General features: G+C 41.9%; 1 protein-coding gene across 1 annotated transcript; it reads left to right on the forward strand.

The window, feature by feature from the left end:
• Positions 1-808: 808 nt before the first annotated feature.
• RASSF8 (Ras association domain family member 8) lies at positions 809-17,953 on the forward strand (the record flags this gene model as incomplete). The annotated part of the gene is made up of 4 exons (XM_080634641.1): positions 809-911; positions 12,845-13,734; positions 16,539-16,683; positions 17,832-17,953. 4 exons carry the CDS (start codon positions 809-811, stop codon positions 17,951-17,953), a joined length of 1,260 nt encoding a protein of 419 aa, XP_080490767.1.
• Positions 17,954-18,021: the final 68 nt, after the last annotated feature.

Raw genomic sequence — 18,021 nt, forward strand, 5'->3', positions numbered from 1 at the left:
GTACCAGCTAGACTAGATAGTGTGGCTTGTTTTATTTAGTATCATTGCCGTGCCTGTGGAAAAACCTCAGATAACATTACTCAGTGTGTCTCCTTACAGAACCAGCACAGTGTTAGCAGAGGTTAAACCACCTCTGCAACACTTTCCCTGATGCATCTCTCTGTTTTAGAGAAAGAGAGAAGCAATCCGCCTGATTGCTTTACTTTCTGGGCTTTCCACCATTGAGACTAAATGCATACATTGTTGGGACTAGGAGCCTTCAGCTGCTTCTGTATGCAGAGCAAGGTTGGACTGTAATTGAAAATGTTTCCCCCTTGTTTTTCTGTGCCACCCTTTGCTAGAAATTACTGAACAAACACTGAAAGCATCTATAACCAGTCCCTTGAGACATCCAGGCAGTATATAAAGAAAGAGGGGTACCCGTTGCTGGAAACTGTTATGAGTTTACTCTGGAATTGTTTATTTAATGCTATTTCTTTTGGTGCTTTTTTTGTAATAACTTTTAGTGTTTTAGGAAATTAACTGTAATGGAGCTTCTGGTATGTCTACAGAATGGATAAACATTGCTAAAGCACGGGATGTTTGATTGGTGTTAGTATTTTTAAAGAAAGGAGGCTGTGTTGCTTCTTCTGTCCAATAAATGTTAAGGTAAATTTGTTGACTTTTAAAACTGGTAATGCCTCACTATAAACACCAGGATCTTTCTCTCTTGTAGCTGCTGAGAGAAGTTTGCTGCATTACCTCTGGTACAGCTGCAACTATGACTTGACTCATTTGCATTCATGGCTCTTGGATGATCTAGTGAACCATGGAGCTCAAAGTATGGGTGGATGGAGTCCAGAGAATCGTGTGTGGGGTCACTGAAGTCACAACATGCCAGGAAGTTGTAATAGCCCTTGCTCAGGCTATTGGTAAGTAACTGTCAGGTGGGTATCCGGGAACGGGGAGGGGGGAAGCTTGTTTTACAAAGCCAAACCAAGGGGAGGTGGGGTTGCACTAAATACCCGTAGAACATGAGATAACCTTGCAGTGTAAACTTGCAGCATTTGATTTTTAACCTGACAGATTAAAAAGAAAGAAAAGAAACACTTTGAAATCTATAAACTTTCATTTAGTACAGATTTATTCTCTAAATAATAATATGCTGTCATTTGTCATTGTAAATACATCCTGTACTGCAGAAGGAGCTAAGCTGTCAATGTTTTGAGTACCAAAGTAGTATAAAAGCAGTGTAAAATAATAGCTAAAAAAATAATTGCTTTTCACATGCTAATGATGTTCACTGAAATTATAAACATTGTAGCTATATTGGGAACAGCGTATATCAATTAAATAGATCGTTCAAGTTCTCCTCTTACTCCTGAATGTCACATAACTTAGTACTAATGAAAGGGTAACTTGAAGTCTGCTCAGTGTTAGCTATTTGCTGAACACTTTAGTGGGGGAAAAAAAATGACCAAATTTTAAAATCTTTATGGCTCCTTCAGTCTTGTCAGATCTTTCTCAGTGACTGAGAGCATCCTGAATAAGCCTCAACTTCATTCCTCCAGTGCTTGATATACTGAATCCTATTCTTTGCTAAAATGGTGTAATTGACTTCACATACTATTCAAATTTACATGTTAAAACATATGTCTTTCCTAAAATTAAACTGATAAATTTAGGGCTTGCTTTTGCAATTTTCACTATTGCAACAATTTTGCAAGATTGTTTTAGCAGTCTAACTCAATTGCAAAATAATGATTTTCTAATGAAAACCAACCTGGTGGCCGTGAATGTCAACTAGATATTGTACCTGTAAGCATGAAGTCTGTTTCTCTGAATTTGTGATGCTTATTTAAGTGTGCACTTCTGAACGTTATTTCCATATACTTTCATCTGATGGAGTAGAAGACTGGCACTTTTTTGGTTTGTATCTTCAGAGGGTGGAACATAATGCTAGCATGTGTCCTCTATCTATGCCCATCAAATACCTTTTAAAGTTTCATTTAAAGAAAGTCACTATGTCTCAAATCTTGTATTTGATGGTTAACTGTTAAGTTTGCTTTTACTGTTTGTGTTAGCTGCAGCTTTTCATTTAATGCTAATTAGTTTATGAATTGCTTGCTTCCATATCTCATTTTCTGCCTGTAGGTCTTTCAAGGCACAATTATGGTATCATGATTAGTTCCTAGTACTGATTAAGAAGTGTTAGATAGAGAAACTAAACTGGTTGTGGTAGACTTCTGGTTTTTACTTTGTTTTCAGTCTCTTTCATCTTATTTCCTTTGCCTCCTCCCACAAAACAAAAAAATGCTAAGCTCCAAGTTCTAGACAGTAATTTAATATTCTTCTGTGTAACTTCTCTTTGTTTTTAATGTGTCCTCATTTATTAGCCTCAGCTCTGAAAAGGTTCCATCAGCCTTGGAAATGCTCACAGTTTTTCTCAACTCATCATACTTCCTTTTCTGTAACACCTCACCAGTTATCTGAGGCATGTGACTGGTTCCACAGGGAGATAAATTTCAGTTGCAACTAGAGCCAAATTAAGATAACTTTGGAAACTCCTTCCTAAGGGAAATACCTCTGTAGAAAACACCTCTGGTAATGGTGCTCCAGTTTCTTACGGGGGCAGCTAGGACAATATTAAACACTGTATAAATAACACTTGCATGTCTGGCAGATAGGACTTTCTGAACCCTTCTGTCAGGTTATTCATCAGAAAAGGAACCATATGTCTGCTCCTTTGATTTGGCTTTAGGTACCAGCTTACCAAGAATAATTGTCACTAGAATTTGAATGGGGATCTATTAAAATGTATCCCTGTAGCTCTTACCTGACATTTGGTGGTGGAAAGGAGCCAGTCTGAGTTGGCTTCCTCCTCGGTTGGCCCTGATATTATTTTCCACTTTGCAGTCTGGCTCCTTCAGCAGTCGCATAGCTTAGCAGGACTCAGTATTATTTTGTCTGTCTGTTGGTCTGTCTGTAAAGTTTTTGAGATGCTCCTTTTGTTTTACTGTGTCTTTCAGTTTATTGCTAGATCTTTGACTTAAAAAATACAGCACACACATACAGTGTGGTCGTCTTCACTGAGCCTGAAATATGAACTGCAATAGGTATATTACTTGTGTTGAAGTGCAGTGTCTGGAATATCTGCAAATTAATGTATTTTACAGCTGTATCCACTGAAGAAAGCACAAGCCAAAGATACTTGGAATAAGGCATCCATGGTTCAAGAAACTTCTCATGGATTAACTGAAGCTGCCTCTATTCTAGAGCTGTGAAAAGTAAAGCTTTACAATGTATTTCAGAAATAGGAAAATCAAATGTTTATCGAATGGGCTGTGGTTGGAAGGCACCTCTGAACATCATCTAGTCCAACTCTGCTGCTTGAAGCAGGGTCAGCTATAGAGTGTTGCTCAGGGCCAAATGCAGTCAGGGTCTGAATATAGCCAGGTATGGAGACCTCTGTGGGCCATCTGTTCCAGTGTTCAGTCATCTTCACAGTAAGAGTGGTTTGTCCTTATGTTTAAATGGAATTTCTTGTATTTCAAGAAATTTGCTGTCACTTGATCAAACGCAGTGCCGTGTCTCCTGATCTCTCACTGTGATAAGAGCAACAAAAAGGTTTCCATCTATGTACTTTCCAGCTTTTTTTTTTCTTTTTAATGCAGAGACAGGAACTTATGTTCTAGGGCCGTTTTAGCTAAGCAAAAATAGCGAGTCATGCTGGGTGTGCCCCTTTTGTAGGAGGTTCTGCTTCATACCCAAAGTATAGTCTAATCCTTCGGCAGCAGAGTTCTGTCACTTTAACTTGCTTGGCTAATGCTCCTTGACCTGTTCCTTACAGATAGTGTCTGCCACCATTACTCTTCCAGTGGAAAGGTCTACTTGTCTCTCTTCCTTTGGAGCTGCACACCTGATGGGTAACATTTGTGTTACTTGTTCTTGCACTGGGATCTCCTTTTCCTGTTGCCCATCTCTTGACCATTTTACAGAAAGGAAATAATTTTACTCCAGGTTTCTTTACAAATTAGGGGGTTTTTTAATTGCCATTTGGCTTGAAGTTCACAGTATCACAGTATGCTAGAGATTGGAAGGGACCTCAAAAGATCATCTAGTCCAATCCCCCTGCCAGAGCAGGAACACCTAGATGAGGTTACACAGGAATGTGTCCAGGCGGGTTTTGAATGTCTCCAGAGAAGGAGACTCCACAACCCCCCTGGGCAAAAGTTAAAGGGTTTCAATTAAATCTTAAATAAACTTCATTCATTAAAAGAAAAAAGGAGACTTGTCTCCTTTGACTATCGCAACAAATCTTATTTTAAAAATGCATATAATTAAAAAATGTGAGAGTGAATAATATCAGTTGAATATAACTTTGGATACTGTAATTGATTGTGTCTCTAACTTAGAAAAGCCTTAGCTGGAGGGAGGGTCCCTGAAATTCTGCTCAAGACAAACATAAAACTACCCAGCTACAGGTTTCAAAAGAGTGAAATCACCTCCCACTGGGGTCTTGAAGAACACTTGATATTACCTTTTATGAGTTTTATCCAGGGCTGACTTTTAAAAACAAACAAACAAACAAAACCCCACCCTCAAGCTGTTCGCAGATTACAAAATGTAAGATTTGACCTTAAAATACAAATAAGAAAAGTGCTCATTTCATCATAAGAAACAGAGCCCTCACCAAAAAGTAAAAATACACCACAGCATACAATTTAAATGGAGAGCCATGAGTCTTGTTTTAAAACCATTTTTGCCAGGAGAGATGAGCTAGATTTTATCACATCCATTATTGTCTATTTTAAAAATGTACATTTGGCAGCAAGTTCTGCCTGTTCTTCTGTGTCCACTAGCTTCTCTGTGCATTCTGTGAAAATCATGCCGGAATGGCTTCATACAAATGTTGCTTGCTCATTTGGATTCCTCTTCTTAATCTGGGCAACTTGGAAAACAATTAAAACCAAAGGTATTGATACTTTTCAACTGTACACATGGTGAGCTGGTTGGTGAATCCAGTCATAGTCTGTTTTACTAAGTAATATATGGGCTTACAGAATCACAGGATGGTTTGTGTTAGAAGGAGCTTTAAAGCTCATCCAGTTCCAACACCCCTGCCTCAGGCAGGGGCATCTTCCACTAGAACAGATTTCTCAAAGCCATGTCCAACCTGGCCTTGAACACTACCAGGGATGGGGCAGCCACAGCTTCTCTGGGCGACCTGTGCCAGTGCCTCAGCACCCTCATGGTGAAGAATTTCTTCTATTATAGTCAAGTGTGTGTGAGCATAGTGGCTTCTCTCAAAAAATCATTGTAATACTGAGGGGAAAAAACAGGCAGTATCCTAGAAGAAGGTGAGCTCATTGTGTTAGCTGATAGTTGAGGCAAATGTAGTTTAATTACAGATTTATTTATTTATTTTTTAATTGACTTTTACTGATTGTTTTCCATTCAAATCTAAAAAAAAAAAAAAAAAAATCTTCCAAAGGGATATGGTGATGAATAGCACGGTTACAAATACACTGCCCCTGTTTCTTCAGAAGTGTTTTTTTCCTGGTTCCAGCCCCTGTGAGGATTTTTACTGGGCTTGTTGCAATTTCTTTTTCCCTCTGGAGACTAGGGTATGCCTTCTATACTCAGAATGACATGGTTGTTTCCTAGAAAGAGAATATTTCAGTCTACAGATGTGAAGCTTGAATTTCTTACCAAAGTTCACTTTTGCATTCTGCCCTCCCCTTAGTTTTCTGTGGCAAATAATTAAAATGACAGACTTGCTTTAGATAGTGCTGTGGATTTTGGTTTTCTTGGCTGTAGCACAGTATCAGGAGAATATGAGCAACACTTCACTGAACAAGGAGTACAGCTGTCTCTTTTTAAAATTAAACAAATGCAGCTGTCATTTTTTTTATTGCAGTTGAGTATTTTTCCTCAAAGATAAATGGGGTGTATTTATGAAAATAAAGCACAGATTTGTTCATGCTTTTTCAGACATGCAATACAGCATTGTGAGGCTCAGCCAGAGTTGTATCTGGAAAAAATCACACCACTTTATTGATGTCTCCTCTTATGTTCTTCCCTTCCTCCATATAACTTGCTAAAGCAAGTGCCAGAGCTGGCTGTCAGATACTTGGAGAGAAAGAAAAGAGTCTGAGATTGAATTGAATCAGAGTGATGAGTCTGAAGAGGATTAGAAAAAGGGAACAATTCTTGTGTAGAAACTAAGGTTTTTAAACATTTAAACTACATTAACCATGTAGTTTACTGCTAAGAATCACTTAAAACTTGTGTTATTTTTGACCCCAGAATTTCATTCTCCGCTGCTTTAAATAGCAACATTAAGAGCGATAATAAGTACAAGAAAGCTGCGTGCTGTGGTGATCCCATGGAGTGATCATAAAAACTTTCTGGTTCAGAAACCTCGTGACAGTAACCTTGCTGAGAGGCATGGTTTTTGGGTGAGATGATTTGTTGTCACATTTAATGGTGTGGTACGTCTAGCACAGCGGTGCCATGTGCAGCAGAGACCTAAGCTGCTTGATCTGCTTTGCCACATCTTGCTGTTCAACCTCGGCCAAACTGCTCCTCTGCGTTGTTTTACCTATTCAGGGAGTGGGTCTAAAATAGATGCAGTACCTTAGGGTGCTTAGATGAGGGCACTTGAATGTATCAGACTACTCTAAGTGCTTTCTTCTGTCAGGCTGTGAGAAACTCTTGTAGCCTTTTCATTCTATCTGAAAGGATGATAGTAATAAACTAAGACTTCAGTCTGGTAAAGACATCATGAGCACAGCTGTACCTGGTAAACTATAAGCAGACCTTCGCCGTGATTGCACTTAAGTCTATATATCTCTATGGGCATGTTTTTCTAGGACTGGACTCCTACACTGATTCTTATCTTTTTCTATGGTATACATACACACGAGTGCAAAATATGGTATCAGTTAAGAAATCTGAGTAATGCAAACACTAACCTCTATTCTTTACTGTGAGGGTGGTGAGGCCCTGGAACAGACTGCCCAAGGAAATTGTGGATTGCCCATCCCTGGCAGTGTTCAAGGCCAAGTTGGATGTGGTCTTGAGCAACGTAGTCTAGTGGAGGGTGTCCCTGCCTGTGGCAAGGGGTTGGAACTGAGTGATCTTTAAGGTCCCTTCCAACCCAAACCATTCCATGATTCTATGATTCTGTGATTCTATTTTGAAGGCTTTATTACTGTTAATCTTTTTTGTGTATTTAATGAGTTCTCAGGTAGCTAGAATTACTTTTTTAATTGCTATGGATGTTAAGTATCACATAATGAATGAAATGTCAGCTTCATGTATCAAGATACTGAGTTCAATTCATACTTGGTTTATTCAAATTGCCAGCAATTACTTTTCTGTTGGTGCTGTTAAAGATTCAGGAGTTAATGCTGTTGCTCCTTTGGTTAAGGCAGAGCATTTTCTCTCACGTTGTTCCACATGTTAAAAATTCTTACAAGATTTTACCCATGTACAATTATTTCTTTATGTTGCCTTGTTAAGGCAGACAGCATCCTCCAGCCTAGGGCTGGAGAGCTATCTCGAGGAAACCAAGTGGGTGAAAAAGCTGTATCCAAACTGGGGAGGGAATGCATTTGTCAGTGGCCCCAGAGCTCTGCCCAGTCTGGGTTTGGCTTAAGCATGTATTGCCATGCCTGGCTTTACCTCTGTGGAAACCTGTGCACATACAGGTATGTATGTTCTTACTGTGCACTGTTGTGAGTTTGGGGTGCTAGTTCAGATTCAGCTCCAGAGCAGCACTAGTACATCTTCTGTTTTAGCTTGTCCATCTTAAAACTTCTGTCTCACATCCAGACTTGATTCTTTTTTTTTTTTTTTGGGGGGGGGTGTTATTTAAGATTGTCCAGAATGCCACCTTGCAGGACAGGTCTTTGGCACAGCTGCTGTGAAGCAGCAGAGGTGGTGGCATCTCAGGGGAAAAATGGGAACTAAGAGTATGCTGCCAGGCAATTCCCCTGGCACCACGTGCATCCTGGTGGTCCTGGGAAAGGAGGAGAAACTGGGCACAAGACTGCATGACCTGCTCTTGCCCACCCTCACCCCTTCCCTAGGGAAGGAGGGAAACCCCCATGTTTCTAGCCATCTTTCCTGTAAATTACCTCAGACCAGGGCAGTGACTCACCTGCTTGCACTGATGCACTGCTGCAGATCCTGGCTGTGCAGCATTAGAGACACTTAATGAAAAGATGGATCTTGGTGCCTGAAATAAACTTTTGTAGCCGGACTGGAAAGATAAGGCACAGAGATGGTTTTAAATGGTGTATCATGCTACCTGCATACAAAACCAAAAATGTAGTCCCTGTCCCTGGAGTGCTTTGAATGTAAAGGATGTTGTACTTTGAGGAGGGAGAAAAGGGATGAATCTTTCCTGTTCTGAAAACCAGTATCGATGAGCTCTCAGGTTACAGTCCTGCCAAAAGTGTTGCATGAGAAACACTGCTACTGCTTCTTTCCTTTGGAAATTCATTTTGACTTTTGGCAGCAGAGGTAGCCACTCATGTCTACTGTGTCAGCTGCAAATACTAGAGCACACAGAGAAGCTTAAAGTGAGTAATAGTTATATGGATCCTACTGCCTTCATGAAGTGTAATTTAAAAGTCTACCTCTTGAGAGTCTTAAAAAAAGTTCAATTACCTTGTTCCTATCTTTCATTAGTTTAATCATCATTCATTGTAATGGAATCTGTGTTTAAATTACCAAATTACATCAGTCCCAAGCTAAGACTGTAGTGATTGGGCACATGACATGGGCACTCAGGCCCAGAGCTTGCAGTTTGGTCATAGAGCAGAGCAGTGGCTGACCCGGGATGCTGGCTGTAGTTAGCTCTTGAATGTCTCAGGGATTAAGTGGTAAGTGATGGCATTAGAACCAGGTTCAAACCACTTACGACAGCTAGTTGCAGGCTATGAGAACATCAGTGTTCCTTTTTTGACCTCTTTCCCACTTTTAAAATAAAAAATTGTTTTGAATGTCCCTGCATTAATAGAGCCTGTGATAAGTTTGTATGTTTAGGTAGCTGTAGGTGTGAGTTTGACCGGTTAACCTTGGCACTGGCCCTTTGTGCAGTGTGCTTTATATATATAAATATATACCTACTTCTGTTACAGCTTCTCATTTGCTGTCTTGCAAAACAGATACAAATAGATACAAATTCTTGATGCTTGTTTTGAGACGGTAGTATTATATGGCACATGGGGGGGACCATTAGACAGTCAGTGGATCAGCACAGAGTATTAATGAGAAGTAGCTGGCCAGCGAAGGGGATATAGAGGCTCTGTGCTTTGTCCAACCCCTGAACTGCTGTTTTCTGAAGATGGAACCAGGGAACACAGCACTGCTGGTGCTTGTTCGGGGCTGGCTGCATTGTTTTCTCGACCATTCTCATAAGTGCAAGTCTTTGCTAGAAGTATTAAAGAAAAAAAAAAAGTCTGGTATGTTCTAGTCTTGACATATTCTGAAAGAAAAGCTTGATTTCAGGTATTGTAAGGGATCCACTGGAAAGGCACATGCCCGTTGTGAACATCAGTACAATAACTAAAGCTGTGCTTTGGCAGCTCCTTGCACTGACTTCTTAACTGCTCATCCAACTTTACCTGGAAGAACTTCATAAATCTGCATGAGATTCAATGTGTTCAGTAAGCAGCTGTGAGAAGCACACTATGGTTTAATGAGTGCTGTGCGTTGCTGATAAGGGGCACATTACATGAATACAACAGTAACTTATTTTTAAAATGATGTGGCTTGCATGAATGAGGTAGACCTGAGTTCTGCCAGGAGCACAAACAATCTCTTGTTTTAGAAAGCTTACGGGCAACATACAAGACAAGAAGCAGCACGCAGGTGTTGAACTATTCTTTGTCAACAACCCAAGCAGGCTGCTTTCTCCTTGTCAGTGGTAGCACATCAAACCAGCTGTTTGTTACAAGGATGCCTGTGTTCTGAAATATTCTGTCATTAGTTTTGAATTAAGTCAAGTCTCCCTTTCATTTGTGAATTAATCCCTTCTAATGCAAACAAACATCACAGTTGCGGTTGTCCAGGTAATGTTAATCTGCATCATACGTAGGCTGAACACACAAAATATAAGTTACGATTTCAGACGAGGACAGCTTTGGTTTAGACCAACACTGAGCTCCAGGTGTGGTAATTGAACTGTGGAAGTATTACTTCTACAAAACATTTTCTTTTATGTGGATCTTGAGTGCTGAGGTCATTGTTTAGGACAGCATGTTGATTTGGAACCCTAAGCTAAGATGGAAATAGTTCTTTGCAAGTGTTCTGCTTAATTCCTGAATTTACTTTTGATTGAGATTGTTAGCTTTACTCCCTCTCCCCTCCTTTTTCTCTCTTTCTTTCTTTTCTTTTTTTCCTTTTCCTTTTTCTTTGCCTCTTGTTAAATGTCTTCTAAGTAATGCATTTAATAGCAAAGTGAAAAGAAGGTGCACACTGATCACTCCCCTAGTGGTATGAACTCTTGTTTACAATTTCAAGACTTTGAACTTGGCTGTTTCTGACACGAGAACGTTAGTATCATTACCATGATTACAAGCTGAAAGCCAAAAGCTTTTAAGATTGACAAAGTAGAGTGGTAAAGTGCAGCCTTTGTCCTGGGTTCTACGGTATGTTTTAATCCATCTTTCTTCTCTGAGATTTTATTGTTAGTATGCTATGGCAAGCAGGACTAGATTTATTTTTCCTATAACAACACTGATGCCTACTACAAACTATAAATCTTCATGGATCAATGAACAATATTGTGGGTTGGCAGAAATCTCTGCCCTTGTATCTTGGCATAGTCAGTTTGGTTTTGAAGTACTTTATTGTAATAAACCTTAATCTGTTTCTGAGAGTGTTGGCCAAGCATGTTGGTGTGCTGTTACTTTTTTTTCCTCCTCTTTTTTTCTCCCACTGCTTGCCTCAAGTAATTTATTTATAGCGCATTGGGGTAGTGAATTGCTGTTCTCAGTGCTGCTTGCCTTGTTTTGCTGATTGCTGTCAGTCAGATCTTCACCTTCTCTTCCAGCTCTCTCCTCTAACTTGGAAGTGAACATGGACATTTTGGTCTCTTACTTGACCAGCTACCTCCCTCCACTATGAGCCAAAGCAGCCTGTTCTCTAGGTGTTGCCTGAGCAGCTGATTTTTTGTTGTTGTTGTTCTTTCTATTGGGAGCTAATATCTAATAGTGAGAAAGTGAGATCAGAAGAACCATTCCCAATACAGTAGTAATATCCCAGGGAACTCTTCATAAGGTTGGTCTTGACAATATCAGGTTTTAGGGCGCCACACTGTGCATTAATCACCATGGTGGTGCTTGTCTCCTACAAGTTTGAGGTGGGGAATTTGTTCAAGTGCTGTGGTTGGAGGCCAGAGGCAGATCTCCAGCCTGAGATTAGGGTATTTTTGTTCTTTTGGAAGAAGCATGGTGTTTGGGTGAGTGGTGTTAAGGAAAGAAAATGCATCAAATGGTTTACCACTGATATTTATTCCAACTCCCCCACACTGTAGTTGCATGTATGACAGGTTTTGTTGGCATTTCTGTGCTGAAATATTAATTTGAATTATGATCTGTCATGGGAATGGATATATGTAATGCATTAAAATAGCTAATGGTGTTTTTAAGGTTAATGTCAATTGTGGAGCTGTTCAGAAATTCATCAGGATCATATGCTTTAAAAGCAGGTGATCTTTCACATCTTTTTGTACACAGTGTTGGAGCTTTTAAGTGAAGTTACTTTCACGATAAGGGAAACTCATCTGCTTTTGGAGAATGCTTTATCTCAGAGTAGTAAGAGTCTTTAGAAAAAAACAAAAATAGCGGAAAACCTCAGATGCTGTATTTATATAACATTCAAAGCATCCCATAAAGGGTGTCAGTGGGAAAAGACTGCTGGCTGAATTTTTAAATATGTTTGGTAGCAGCACAAATGAAGCTATAAACATAAGTTGTACTTCCTCCTACCCCAAAAGAAAACCATATTGCGTTCATTGTACGGCTAGGTGTCAATGTAGAGGTCGGAGAACATCACAACAGTCACTAGAGGACTCAAGCTTCCTCCTGAAGGCAGGGCACCCCGGGGGGCACTCGTGAGCTGCTGTTATGGGTGAAGGAGTCAGTGCAAGAGCCCAGGTTGCTCGGTCCCAGTTCAGGCAGCTTCTGCCGCTCTCAGCAGTCCCGTGTTCTGCTCCGTAAAGGTTTGTCAGGTCAGCAGCGCTGCCGCGTCCCCGTGAGCTGCTGTAACGCTGCTGGGGCCTGGGATGGCTTCCTTCAGTGTCGAAACTGATCGAGGGCACTAAATGGTGAACTGAGGCTCGGTCAGTCACAGTTGCCTTTCCGGCTGATGGTACTGTTTAAAAGCAAACGTTGTCTCCAAATTCTGATTTTGATATGTGGCTGTAGGAAAGATGCAGAACTTTTCCTATTATTTTCCTCCTCTAGGGATGTATATTTCGTGTATTTCTTCGCTATCAGTACCGCTTTAATTTCAGTGACCAGAGGTGAAAGAAGCCTCAGAGCCGGGCAGCTTCACTCGGGTTCGCAGCTTCAGCCGGTACTCGCTTGTTCAGCGGCTGCACTGTGCGGGGAGGGTTTTCCCGAGGAAAGTTGTAATGAACCCCTCCAACCGTGAGGGTTTTCCTCACGGCTGGAACAAGTAGCGGGCAGGCCCCGCGCCCAGCTCGGCGGGCTCCGGCACAGGACAGCGCGCCGGGAGCGCTCTGTACCTCAGCGCCTCTGAGGTGCCCGGCCGCGCCGCGCGTTCGCTCTGTGCGGCAGCGCCCCCTGGCGTCTTGCCTCGCTGACGGCTGCGTTTGCCCCCGCAGGCCGCACCGGGAGGTACACACTCATCGAGAAATGGCGGGACACGGAGCGGCACCTGGCGCCGCACGAGAACCCCATCGTGTCGCTGAACAAGTGGGGCCAGTATGCGAGCGACGTGCAGCTCATCCTGCGCCGCACCGGGCCCTCGCTCAGCGAGCGGCCCACCTCGGACTGCGTGGCACGCATCCCCGAGAGGACTCTGTACCGGCAGAGCTTGCCGCCCCTCGCCAAGCTGAGGCCACCCGGCGACAAACCCATGAAGAGGAGGGAGCCGAAAAGGAAATCTCTCACCTTCACCGGCGGGGCCAAAGGGTTAATGGACATCTTTGGGAAGAGCAAGGAATCTGAGTTCAAGCAAAAGGTGCTCAACAACTGTAAAACGACAGCAGATGAGTTGAAGAAATTGATCCACCTCCAGACAGAGAAGCTCCAGTGCATTGAGAAACAGCTGGAGTCCAATGAAGCTGAGATCCGCTACTGGGAACAGAAGTATAATTCCAGCCTGGAAGAAGAAATTCTCAAGCTAGAGCAGAAGATCAAAAGGAACGAAGTGGAGATTGAAGAGGAAGAGTTCTGGGAAAATGAGCTGCAGATCGAACAAGAGAACGAAAAACAACTGAAGGAGCAGCTGCAGGAGATGAGGCAGAGGATCGTGGAGTGCGAAAGCAAGCTGAAGGACTACGTGTCTCAGATCCACAACATGGAAAGTGGCCTTGAAGCAGAGAAGTTGCAGCGGGAAGTTCAGGAGTCCCAGGTGAATGAAGAAGAGGTCAAGGAAAAGATCGAGAAGGTGAAGGGTGAAATTGATATTCAGGGTCAGCAGAGTCTGAGGCTGGAAAATGGCATTAAAGCTGTAGAACGGTCTTTGGGCCAAGCTACCAAACGGTTACAGGTAAGGCTGTCTTTTTTTTTTATCCATAGCGAAAGAAAAGCCAAAGGCATGGCTGTAACAAATTTTTCTTGCACAGATTTGGAGAAAACATGAGAAAGTTTCCACAGGGAATTGGGATAAAAGAAAGTGTTGCCCTCATTTTCAAATTGCATTTCAATTTTTCTGTTTGTTTGTTTTAAGAGCAGACAGTTTCAATTTCACCTGTGTGTATTTTGCTGATTCAAACCACCTGAAAAGAAAAGCAGTAGTTAGTTCTTTGTCTCAAGGTAAACCAGCAGCTGTTTGGTGGATGTGTTCCTGACCATTCAGGGTGGCCTGCAGGGTTAGTACTGAGTGCCACAACACCTTCCATTTATTTATATGCTGGCCCAGTTTCTTTCTCACCAGTAATGACTTTGGTTTTCTGCCATTCCCTGACTGCCTGGTGACCTCTGAGAAATCACTCGACGCCTGTCTTCACTGTGCAGCAGTCCGTGATTGAGAAACACCAGAGCCAAAGTAGCTGAGGGAAATATGGCTGCACCCACGGCAGTGCATCTAACTGCCTCACCCTGCTCCAGCCAGGTGCTCTGCACCTCAGACAAATAATACCTCCTGCATGAACACTCAAGGTTTTGCAGGGGATTGTTGTACTGCTGTGTGTTAAACAGGAACATAGTGCTTTCAGCCCAATGCCTTTACAAGTATTTGTCTTCAAACTCCTGTAGTTGGGGATAGGCATTTTGAGGATTTAGGTCCTAGATCTTGGCAGCTCCAGTGCTTCATATTGTTGAATTTCAGGGAAATTTACACCATCACAGCCTTCCCTGAGGCTGAACTTCTGATTCTTGCTAAATTTGTCCGCCACCAAAATAGATGCATTAAAAAGAACAGTCCAAAAGCAGCACCTGGATAGATAGATAGATAGATTGATAGATAGATTGATAGATAGATAGATGTAGAGCTAAAGTGTTAGCATACAGGGCTTTTGTGTTAAAGAATAGCGTCTCCTCTTTCCTGGGTGACTTGCTGGTGTTCAGGATTATATTTTCTCTGCACCTCAGGCATTTGTGGCTCGTGTGTCAAAAGAGAATCCAGTCTGTGCTTCCTTGCTAAAGTTAATGGTGTCACCTGGAACTTGTGTTAGAGCACAAAAAAATAAATGTAAATGGAAGTCCCGCTGCTAGCTGGACGAGGTGAAGGAAAGATTATGGCTTCTGAGATTTTAATGTGCCACATAAGATAAGACTGAGACACCACTTATCAGCTTGAGTTGCGATTGTTGCTGTATTCCTGGCACTGACAGTTACCATGTTCCACAGTGCTGCAGTTGCAATAAGGTGATTCTGCTGGTAAAATGTTAAGGGATTTTGTATCCTTACTCCTGAAACACCTAAAAACATGTCAGTATAAGCTGGTTTTACTACATGAGGAGGGGAAAAAATCCAAAGCAAAATGGATGAAAACTGTATGTAATTTTGGCCTTATTTATCTGTCTCAAGTTTCCAGGCACACTGTGCTTAAGGATTTACACTAACAGAAAGCATAAAGTCCTCTATATATCTTACCCTATCCTCAGTAACACACAGTGAGGCTATGATAGAGTTCAGAATCTTTATGGCTTTGGTTTTTTTCATAGGCTAGGGTTTTGCTTTCTTGGGAAAGTTCCTGTTAAATTCAGTAGATTTTAAGCACTAAAACCAGGAAGGCAGAGTTATTAGTAGCTTGGGAGAAATTTGTAGTAATTTGTGCTACCTCTTCTCTTTCATTCCTTTTCTCTAGCCACCTCAGTAACATTACTTTCCAGCAATATGAGGCTATGTTCTGTTAAGGATCAGAAGCAGCACTTTGCTCTCCCTGCTTTTAGACAAAGACTTAAAGAAAAAGGAAAAAAAAACCCAACAACAAAACAGGGCAAAAACAAGCAAACAAAAAAATCCCCCCCTTCTTCAGGTAAAAGATTTCACTAAAGTTTCACAATTAGTTACTAAATTGGAGCTTAAACCTGTAAGATTTGGAGCAATAGTTAACATTTTTTTACCTCATTTTCTGTTGAGGTTGATTAATATGAAGAGCAAGTTAGTTATGATGCTAGTTCTGCTAACCTGGTTACTTCAGTGATTCCAACCTAAAAAACAATAAACTAATTCCCTTCAGTGGCAACTTTGTAACAATCTCATAAAGCATGGAGCTGTAGTAACTACAGACAGTTAAGAATTTCCTGTGTCCAGGTGCCCAGCTGTAAAGTCTCATGGGCCTAAAATAAATTACAGAATTTTTCTGTAGAATTGTCTTGAAATTTGGAGGGGGCCTGGCTTCCATTTCTCAGTCCAGTTTCTGCAAAAGCTCATAGCCAATGAATGGGAACACAAATGTATCACAGGAAGCTGAGGCCAACTGCATGATGTGCATTGACAGAACAGGTCAGACACATCAGTGGCAAAGCAATTGCCATTTAAAAGGTCCTAATTCAGATCAATTTTGTTGGTTTTCTTACTGTTGAATTCAGCCTCAACTGTAACTTACTACAAGCTTAAAGTGGATGAGGGCTGTGCTATCAGGGACTATTCCCTGATCAGATCTACAAAACTATTCTCCCCCAATCATAGTGTGAGTTTGTGTGTAATTCTGTTTACACAAGATAATTAGGGGAAAAAATTATGGGGGTAAAATACCTTTCAACTTTTTCATTTGCACCTAGATTTAAAAATAAGAGACTTTCTCATCCAAAGGAGAAACGTTAGTTGTCAAATTGCAAACAGTCTTGGAAAGCTGTTTTAATGCTCTATCCACTTCTGCTAAACAGATGTTTTCTTTCCTGGCAGGACAGGGAGCAAGAACTGGAGCAACTGACAAAGGAGCTGCGACAGGTTAACCTGCAACAATTCATCCAGCAAACAGGAACGAAGGTCACCGTGCTGCCAGCAGACCCAGTTGAGGTGGAAGCCCCACACGTGGAGCTTGAGAGAGGTGCAGCACTCAGAATGGTTTTGGTCGGCGGGGAAGGGGATGGCAATGCGTTTACCTGCTGCCTTAATGCTAGCAGTCATACATGAAGTGACTGCTTTGTTAACAAAGAAGCTAGTAAAATACTAAGAAAAGCACAGTGTCAAATATTTCTTTTCATTTCAAGGGTTTAGCAAGCTATAAATACAGCACAATATGTAGATAACTTCTGTCCTGCTGTGCATCGGCATGCGTTTGACCCATCAGTAACCCATTAGGCCAGTAGCTTTCAAGTGTGGCCACTATGGCTGCGGGCACATAAGCTGGCACGCAGAATGATTGCATGCCTGACATTGCTGTTCATCTTGGATCATCTTCTTCTGGTGGGATGTGTAGAAAAAGGAATGCATCTGGATCTCAAGAAATCCCAGACAGCAGCCACACGGGAATAGGAGCTAATCCAGCTGGGCTGCCTGCCATCCAGAAGTCCTGCACATATGACTGTTACAGCATGTACAGACTAACTTTGCCTCTAGTGAGATCAGTGTGTTTTGCACATGCCCACATCTGAATTCAGAATTTCCCTGACAGTAGCATGGGAGCACTTTGAATGCATGTCAGAACTGTGGCACAAGCAGAAACTCCCTTGGTGCATGGCTCAGCCTCTGCTGTCTTGTGCTTGTCCAGTGCCTGCTTGGAAGGGGCCTGTTTCTCTCAGCATTCTCCTTTGTTGGTTCTGGCCTTTCTTTTAGAAAACTTTCTAACTGAAAGGCATTGGGAGGGTAGGGAGGTGGGGAGAGGAAGCAGCCAGGCCTTTGAAAGTCAGTGCTTGCATGAACTTTCTCTTTTAAGTGGGCAGGAAGCTGAAGCTGTGAGTGACATGTAGGCTCAAGCACTTTCTCCATGTTACTGTGTAGATGTATTGCATGTAACAGTGTGCATGTTCCTCCTGGGAGGGCAGTTACATTGTGCAGGGGTATCCTTCTGTTTTGAAGTGAGTTGGAAGTGTGCATCTTGGATCTCATCACTTCCCAGTCAGGTGTTTGACTTTGTTGTATATGGCATGTAATTTTTCTGTGCCTGACTAAGCACACACTACACCAGGCAGAAAGAAGTGTTCTAGAGACACCACCTTGGTGAGGACTTTTCTAACTGCCCTTTTTCTTACACAGAGCCAACATTTCAGTCTGGGTCATTGAAGCGCCCTGGCTCATCGAGGCAACTCCCCAGTAACCTTCGGATTCTACAGAATCCCCTGTCATCTGGTTTTAACCCGGAGGGCATTTACGTATGACAGTACATACCTCTTCTGGAGAGGACCGAACAAGGTACCCTGGACAAGATATGCTTTTGTTTTGTTCT

The sequence above is a fragment of the Psittacula echo genome, assembly GCF_963264785.1.
Source record: "Psittacula echo genome assembly, chromosome: 1".
NCBI classification, from domain to species: domain Eukaryota; kingdom Metazoa; phylum Chordata; class Aves; order Psittaciformes; family Psittacidae; genus Psittacula; species Psittacula echo.